The sequence below is a fragment of the Leptosomus discolor genome, chromosome 19, assembly GCF_034619465.1.
Source record: "Leptosomus discolor isolate bLepDis1 chromosome 19, bLepDis1.hap2, whole genome shotgun sequence".
NCBI lineage: Eukaryota > Metazoa > Chordata > Aves > Leptosomiformes > Leptosomidae > Leptosomus > Leptosomus discolor.
This window is the reverse complement of record NC_141409.1, coordinates 7012089-7020814: the sequence shown is the minus strand read 5'-3', so window position 1 is coordinate 7020814 and position 8726 is coordinate 7012089. Positions and strand designations below refer to the sequence as shown.

The 8726-nt window shown below is 42.7% G+C and overlaps 1 protein-coding gene across 2 annotated transcripts in view; it reads left to right on the top strand.

Moving 5' to 3' along the window:
• Positions 1-271: 271 nt before the first annotated feature.
• The window catches only part of CDK5RAP2 (CDK5 regulatory subunit associated protein 2), an 82824-nt gene continuing 74369 nt past the window's right edge, over positions 272-8726 (top strand). The window contains exons 1-5 of one of the 2 annotated variants that reach the window (XM_086475521.1): positions 272-339; positions 526-593; positions 2340-2407; positions 6970-7080; positions 8492-8568. In XM_086475521.1, the coding sequence (XP_086331647.1) occupies positions 287-339; positions 526-593; positions 2340-2407; positions 6970-7080; positions 8492-8568 (377 nt within the window). In that variant the 5' untranslated portion in view covers positions 272-286. The remainder of the gene's footprint in view (positions 340-525; positions 594-2339; positions 2408-6969; positions 7081-8491; positions 8569-8726) is intronic. The other variant, XM_086475520.1, reaches the window with a different exon arrangement.

Genomic DNA, 8726 nt, shown 5'->3' with positions numbered 1-8726 from the left:
CCCAGCTGGCAGTCTCCACCATACCCCGCCCCACTCTGCCCTCAGCCAACATGGCGCCTGCCCGCCCAACTGCAGCCAACGCCCGCAGCAAACATGGCGGCTCCCCTTCGGTTTCTATCGTGCCCGCTTTGTACGCGCTTCCGCGGTGGCTTCAGCGGCTTCACCTCCGCCGACGCAAAGATGGCGGAAGCGATTGCGGTGGTTTGAATTCCAGCGAAGCCGCCAAAGCCGCGCACAAAGGCGCCGGAGCTGTGGCCGCCGGCGGGATCCGCCGGCCGGCGCCGCTATGGACTCGCTGCCGGGGGAAGACCTGACGCTGCCGGTGGCGTTTGAGGGCAGGTAGGCGGGCGGGGCCGCGGGGCGGGGGCTGGCCCCACCGCGGGCGCGGGGCTGAGGCGCCGGGCCCGCCGTCCCCCTCCCCGCTGGTGCCTGTGGCGGGGCTGGGCCTGCCGGCCCCGAGCGGGTGGCGGGGGCACGGCACCCCCTGGGTTTCGGACCCTCAGCGGTGTCCTCCTCCTTCCTCAGCGTCAGTGTCTCCCAGCTGCCAGACGTCTCCCGCGGGGACCCCCAGCCCGGCCCGGCCGGCGGCGAAGGTAAGGCCGGATCGCGAGCGGGAGCCCCCCGTGCGGCGCAGGGAGGCGGCCGTCAGGCCCCCGCCGCACCGGCAGCCCGGCACGGCGCCTGCCCGCCTGGCTCCGGGGGGCCGAGCCCCCCCCGGCGCCGTCCGTGCTGCCGGGGAGCCCTGCCCGCCGCTGCCGGGGGCTCGGCGCTTCGTGCGAGTCTCGAAACCTGAGGGGAAAAACTCATGCCCTAAGAAAAAAAGGCAGAAAACGTCTTTAAGTGATGCAGCTTTTTGGAAGTTCCGTCTTTTTAATAAAGACTATAATACTGCTGCAGTTGCTGCTGTCTGCTACGTTGCCTGTGGTCATTATGGCTTCGAGTCTTACATAAGATGATCAGCGGTTTTGTGGAGCGTGTACTTAAAATACTGAGAATATCCAGCCGGGCAGTACCGCTGTTTCATACGCTGCTTAGCTGTAGGGAAGTTGCAGGCTGCGTGTCATTAGCTGTCCCGGCTCAGTTATTCAGAGTTACTTCCTGCCTGAAGTCCTGATCTAGACTCAGTATCTTGGCTTTTATCGATTTGTGCCTTAAGAAGCGTTCCCATCTAGGTCCTGTGGAACAGAAGCTGTAATTCAGTGCGTTTTTCTGTATGATGCCCCTGTAACTATGTACATCTTCAAGTGTGGGAGCCTTGGTTGACACACTTGCTTTAGAGTAAAATGGCTGAAAAGTACTATTTTGAAACCTTCCATCTGTGTTGTTAACCGTTCTGTGTTCTGTTATGTAAATTTAAGGTGTATGTTTTCGATTTCTCTCTGTGCATGCATGTATTCAGCAGCATAACTTGGCTGTCATCATTGTATAGATGAAGTAGGTAACTGAAACTAAGACAGATTAGATGGTTTACCAGGAAGACCTGTTTGCTTATGAAAAGGAAGCAAATATAAGAAACATACCCATGCTGCAAAATAATGTCACTGCATTTTGCACGTGCTCTAGGAAACCTGTCTTGTGAAATTAATTAGAATGTCAAGATACGAAAAACACCAGCTGCTGTTCTTTGGGTTGTTATCAAGACTGTGCTACATAGTTCTGTAACGATTTTGGAAGCACTTTAAACGGCATATTTTCTTTCAGTTAGTATGAGAGTCAGTCTGAGTCCGTGCTACCTCTTGTTTATGTTTAAGGTGATGTAAGTGCCACATGTCTTACACAATCTCGTTCTGATTAAAAGTTTGCTCTCGCAGATCCGAGTGGAAATAAGTTATGCAGTTAAATGTGGCTGTTACAGAGTGTGTGTGCAAACAGAAGTTTAAGTACATGTAGATCAGGAGGGATTACATTTTAGGAACACCGATACTGGCCATTTCCTCTGCCCATGGGGGCTGTCCTGTGACCAGTAAGATACTGAAAGATTTGAACTGCTCTCTAGCAGTTTAATAGGACTTAATTCTACTATGGGAGTCCTGTGTAATTGCTCTGAGGGCTTGTTCTTGAAAGTGCACCTCACATAGCTTAATTTTAGTGAACACCTTGTTTTAAATTGGTGATGTTGGAATTTGGGAGCTTAAGTGATAGACAATTTGCTGTGATCAGAAGGAAATCTAGCTACTAACATGTAATGTGAACAAGGGGCAAAAAAAAGCCTCCTCACTTCCCAAAAGGTGGTGTACTTTCAATATGTTGAGATGAGCGTAGGCCTTTGCTGTCTCCAAATCGAAGCCTAGCGCAGAGATTCCGCTGTCTGAACTTGTTCTGTCTTCTTAACTGTCTAGTGTTACCAGATGTGCCAGAAGAGACAGTCTCACCCACTAGAGCTCGGACCATGAAGGACTATGAAAATGTAAGCAGATTTTTTTAATACTAGACTCGGTGATAGGTTTATGGCCAAGATATTTCTAATGTGCTGGCTAAAGTGTTGCCTCTGTGGGTCAGGTTCTTAGTTTGTGTCAATCAACGCAGATCTGTTGGCGATGTGGCCAGCTGGCTATCTATGCTTTGAACCTCCATTTCTTAAGTATTGCTTTCAAAAACAGAAGCAAAAGTCTGTTGTTGAGACTAGCCAACTGGCGCTCTTAAGTTGCGAAACAAAAATTGGCACCCTCTACTCAAAAGTTCATGCAATCACCAGAAACATAAGAACTTGATTTGCAAGCCTGCAATTGATTTATTTCAGGAAAGCATCAAGTTTATTTTCCTTTAGACGAGTACAGGATTTGGCTTTTTAATCACTGACTGCTGTAAAATGCCTTTTACCGTTACAATTATGTACGTGTGTGCTTGGAATACTTTTGTTGTAAAGGTCTAGTATTGTGACCGTTCTGTAGATAAAACTGGTTTTGGCACTTACTAGGGGTTTTTTTCATATATTAATTGTATTGATTGTTTAAATTGAAGAAGCCAATTGTTTGTCATTGCTGAACGATGATTAGGTTGGGGTGTAGCTGTGCTGCAGGACACCTCCCCTGTAAAAAGTTTTAAATTGTTTAGCTCAAGTTCTTACGGTGGCGTGAAGAAACTGTAGAGGGGAAAGCAATCAAAAATGGCTGAGATGACTGCAGCAGATAAAGGCTGTGCCTTGTTATCTTTAGGATGTGTTCGAGCATCTGCAGGTTTTGGTGTGCTTCTGTAACCGCTGTTACCTTTTGCAGCACTGTTATGTTTGAAATGAGTGGTTCTTCTAAACTGGTTAAGTATCTTGTGGCCTTACATCCTTCTGGGGAGAAAGCTATGCTCCTCGCTCAGAATTTAAAGCTTCTTTTGGAAAGCCTTGCTGAAGGATGTTGTTGTTTTTTGGTTTTTTTTTTTTTTTAACAGTCTGTATCTATTTCACTTTCTCTTTTGTGTGTTGGCTGGGGTAGAAAAACACGGCCTTGGCATTAGTGTGTGCTTAAAACCTTTTGTTGTGACAGGTGCCAAAGACCTCAGTCCAGAATATTCATTCTGCAGGTGGTTTATTATCTGCAGTGTTTGTTTGCATAGGGGAGAAAGTTGCAGAAGGGAGGAAAAAATCTGTTGTTTGTTCTGTATGGTGCAAAGGAGAAAGGGTCTCCCCCCAGATCTCTGGCTTCCTGGTACATACAGACCCCTTGAACTGAGCTGTAAAACTTCTCAGAGGCTTTTATGGATGCCGACAGTATAATGAAGCTCAAAAATCCATTCAAGTAAAGGAAGAACAATCATTAAACATGGATATATTTCTACTACTTCTGGTTTTGAGTCTTTAAGATTGCTGGTAGCTGGAAGGCTAAATCTGAGAAAGGGCGTGTTGACTTACCTTGTCCTTTTACTATTTACCAAGCATCCAGTAGTAGCTGCATTTAGATGGGCTTTCGGACTGGCATCTTAAGGCTGTTCTTAAAACAAAACTTTAAAATAAAGCAGGTAAAGTTCCTGATACCTCCTGCTCGGAGACTGTTTGTGTATGTATATATTACTGGACAGATTTGCTGGTCTTTGAGGCGATGTTATTTATACAGGGTACAAGAGGGAAGCAATGAAGAGCGGGCTCCTTGCCTTGCAGCTCAGAGAACAGGATGGATGTAATGACCCTTGAATGGACTCAAGGGTGGATCTGTGTAGAAAAGCTCCTTTTGTGTTTAGACCTGGAGAAGATGCTGAGCTAGATAATGTTAGAGGTGTGGATTTTTTTAGTCTCCCCCTTTTTTTGCAATATGGGGGGGAACCACCTTGTGACAGAAAATGTGATTGCACGGGCAAAGTGAAGGGCATCTCTAATTGAGGAATTCGTTATAGATTATTGGATGTTCATGAATAGAAAGGGGGATCGGTATCAAGTCAGGGAACTAAGTAATAAAATTTGTGGGTTTTTTCTTGTCTTCCCAAACCCACTTAGAGTTTTGCTGGCTTGTATAATGGCCTCTGCTGGCAAAAACAGCGCAATGCTGTGAAACCATAGCCTTTGCTGACACATGCCATTTTCCATATCAGTGGCTCTATGCAGACTTGGAAAGGAGCTAAACGGAGCTAGAAAAGTGGTATTTCTTACCCTGCTCTCCGTGGGGTGGGATATTCTGTGTAGAGTGTATTCCATTGTCCTGATTTTTCAAGAAGTGTCTGCTATTTCTCTTCTTTCATTCCTTTTTTAAATACAGAAATCAAAATGTATAAAGGAATTAAGACCGAGTCTTTAAATGCTTAAGTTGAGAGGATTACCATTAAAATCCCTTTGCAGTGTGAACTTGTTCACATTTTACACATTGTCTTTTATTGAGCTGTAACTTTTTAATTGTAGTCTGCTGAATTAACTTCCCTCGGAGAAACTGGATGTCAGAGATGACATTGGTTTCACTTCTTGGTTGATGATGACGTAGTCTGTTTTGTTTGCCTTTTGAAAATAGTACTTTTAAGCTCTTTGGTTTAATTCTATTGCCACTGAAATACATGTGAGTAGAATTAAGGTATGCCGAGTTCTTTTGAAATTGTTTTGAATGTGTGACATGTATTGAATGTGTGAAGACTAACTAGAAGTTCAACTGATACAGTTTCAGAGTGTCTTTGGCACTTGGACTTTTTCTGAATGAACAAGCAGAGACTAGCTGTTAGGAATGTTCTACTGACAGCTTGAAAAACAATCAACACAAACACACCGCAAACCGAACGGAACACTATAAGGTGTGCTCTCACTAGTTGAGCATAGTACTGAACTTGCCAGCAAGATGTGCAGGATCTTCCACTGTTCTGCAGCCTTGCTTCATTTAAGAAATCTTTAATTTCTTCACTTACTCTGAATAAGGATTTCAATTTTGAGCAATATTCTGCATTGGGCTTTGTGACTTGAATTGAAGGACAAAGTTGCGTTGGTTTTGTGTTTATGTCTATATGAATGTTCCAAAATAGTCATTCCAGTTACTCAAGATACCCTGTGATACTCAACGAGGTATCACGCTTTAACTTGCATAGTTCAAGTTTATATCCACTACTGTTTGTGATCATCCAATTGGAATTGTAGGGAAACAAAGATAAAGTTAAATATATGTATTGCTACTGCTTCTAGAGACAGACTTCTTTAGGATGTGTGAATGGGCCATAAAGTTTATGTGGTGAAGTGTATTTTCAGTTGCTTGGATGATATTTACCTGTGTGAATAATGACGAGGCATCTTGCTGGGCAAAGATTATTAAACTGAAGAATTGTTTGCAGATGCAGGTTCTGAGTGCAGTTACAGAAAATAATCTTGGGTTTCACAGGCCAAATATTTTAAGAATTGTGTTGCTATAATTTTTACAAGTGGTACTATACTTGTCTGGAAAAGCCTACATAAATATTTTATTAGTAGCTCTGTAACATATTAGATTTCCTTTTGCTGAAACCATCTGGCTGGGGACACAAGTCTTATTTGAATCAATGTTTTATGCTTAGTCTCTTAAAAAAAAAAATTTAGAGGGAGACTCCTTTCTTTAATGAAACCATCAACTATGTTACTGCTTCTGCTAGGAAGGTTAAAAATCATGAGCGTTTTTTTCCCAAAGAATTGCACTGTGAAATATGGGATGGGATAAAGATTTTATCGATGTTCGGTTGGGCTGACATGCCGTGGGTGCTTGTGGCTTTTTCTTCCCATAAATAAGGCTGCCATCCCAAGCTTTTGCCAAGAGAATACTTCGGTTTCAACATGACGCTTTATATTTTCTTGAAGTTCTACTTTATACAAAAAAGAACTACTTAATATTTTTGGATTTTAAAACTCTTTTGGATTCTTTTTATGTAAAATCAGACAATGTTTAGTTACTTAAAGGAGGAATAGTCTAGAAAGCACTGTCTGCACAACAGCATGTATTACGTATTTTTAAACAATACTATTTTGTAATTGTTATTTGCTTAAGTGCTCCTGTCTCAGAGTTTAGCAGGGTTAAAAGTAAACACAAGCTAAATGTTAGTATCTTACACAAACACAGGAAGTTTGTGTGTGTGCTAATGTGCCTATATATCTTAAAACCAAACCAAACACGAAACATATAGAAGGTATAAACTGGAGTGGGATTTCCTCTTGTTCAGGTGAGGAATGGAGATGGGGGAAGAAAAATGTTACGGCTCAAGTGGGATGGTGGGAGAAAAATGCAGTCTGTGATAACGTGCTGAAGCTGTAGAAGACAGAAACCTGTTGAAGGGCTTCCAGGATTTGCAGCTCTCTGGGTGACGCTGTCTTGGAGAGAAGGATGTTTCATTTTGACTCGGGTGTCACATTCTGTTATTAACACCTTCACAATGTGAAAGTGTGTGTGTCTGTCACCAGCCCATATGTATACGTTAACTCTGTCCAGTGGGTTGAATTCTAATCTTGCGCTGTGGGGAGCAAAAGCAAATGGTAGTAGCTTTCACTCTTTATTTTACTTGGTTTGAAACACATGACCCAACTTGCTTATTTTCTTTCTTATTTCACAGCAAATCACTGATCTGAAAAAAGAGAACTTCAACCTGAAGCTTCGTATATACTTTCTGGAGGAGCGAATGCAGCAGAAGTTTGATGGTCCCACTGAAGAAATACATAAAATTGTATGCATTTAGAAAAATTTAATAGAACTCTTCAAAAAAGAGTTTGTTTTGTTGGGGAGGTTACCTCTTTTACTTAACTTTTGAATCTTTTTTGTTGTTGGGAATTTTGGTGTGATAACTTTCTTTTATTCTGGCCTAATCCTTTTCAGTAATAGCTAAATTAACATAACTATTATAAGGTGTGGAGAAATTAGTTTCAAATGCGTCAGTGTCCGTAGTTACGGGGCAGTCTAAGAGATGTTACGTTTCCGGTGAGTGGGTAGTTGTGCTACTGAGGTCATGTGCTGAACGGGGAACAGAAGCAGCAGTGTGTTTCTCCTGAGTTTGGTATGTCGTTATTCAGCTTTCTGCTACGGGGCAGTTTGGTTCACTCCTCTATTTTTTCTTGGGTTTGTCAGACGTCAGTACAGCTCCTTGGAGGTTGTCTGGGCACTCCCGCTCAAAGTTGCTTCCTTTGAAGCGTGTAGATGAAGTTGTGTTAGGGCTGTGTACAGCTTCTCGTGTTACTGCTCTAAATTGAAAGAATGTGTATTTGTACAGGATTCAGGAAATCTGTTTGGTTCCTATGTCGGTTTGTGGAAGGCACTGGTATCTGTTTAAGTTGGAAGAAGGATCTGAGGGGAGTGGTATGTCTTGCATCCTCGTTATTTCAGGTTTGCGGATGGTAGGAAGCCTTTCTTACACCCTTTGGTGGTGCCTGCGCTCTAGAAGGGAAGAGGAGTCATTTTGGTAACGCAGTGGTGGGTTATTTGTGATGGATGCTTGCATCAGGTCTCTTTTTCCATAATAGGATGGAAACTTAAGTCTCTCTTGATGCTTGTTGCTGTAGTTAAGTACGTAAATCAATGTTTGCATAGGTCATGGTTTCAACTGATTATGGCTGATTGGCCTTCTGGCCTGGTCTGCTACACTGGTGTTTCTCTTGCAACGGGTAACGTAGTGAAATGGTATCTGTCAGCTTTGTACAATGTGGGCTTATGTCATGAGTAGTTTTCTCAGGCTATAATAAAATAGCTTTAAGTTTAATAAAAACCTTGATGGTTGATACAGTCAGATTTTTAAAAGTTAAGAAAATACCTCATAGCTCAAAGGAAAACCATGCATGGAAGCCCTAGAAACTCCCAAGCTGATCTGCAGTTCTGCCCGTTATAGTACTGAAGTGTGTGTGTGCGCGTGTGTAGAGGATTCGTATTGCTTGAATACAATGGTCCTAAATGCTTTTTGAGATTTCTGAAAGTCTTGAACCTTGCAAAATATGTTCTTTAAAAGCTAAAATGTCGCTAGGCTATTCTTAGCCCAATGATACTTTATATTTGCTGGTCCAAGCAAAAAGTAATCTACACATTGCCAGTAACTTTTGGGTAGGGTGACCTCTGAATTCTCTCCAAACACTTTCATTCTTTTGTCCTAGAACATTGAGCTGAAAGTTGAGATAGAAAGTCTGAAGCACGATCTGCAGGAGAGGGAGAAACTACTCATCAAAGCCTCGTAAGTACCAGTATATTTCTCAATGTCTGTTACTTAGTATTTCCAAGATCTTGCTTCTGTTTGTCTTTTCCTAATGTTTTAGGAATATGAGGATCCCAAAGCAGTATTTTAAGGGCACTTATCTAGAAATTGCTTCATTCATTACAGAAATTACATGT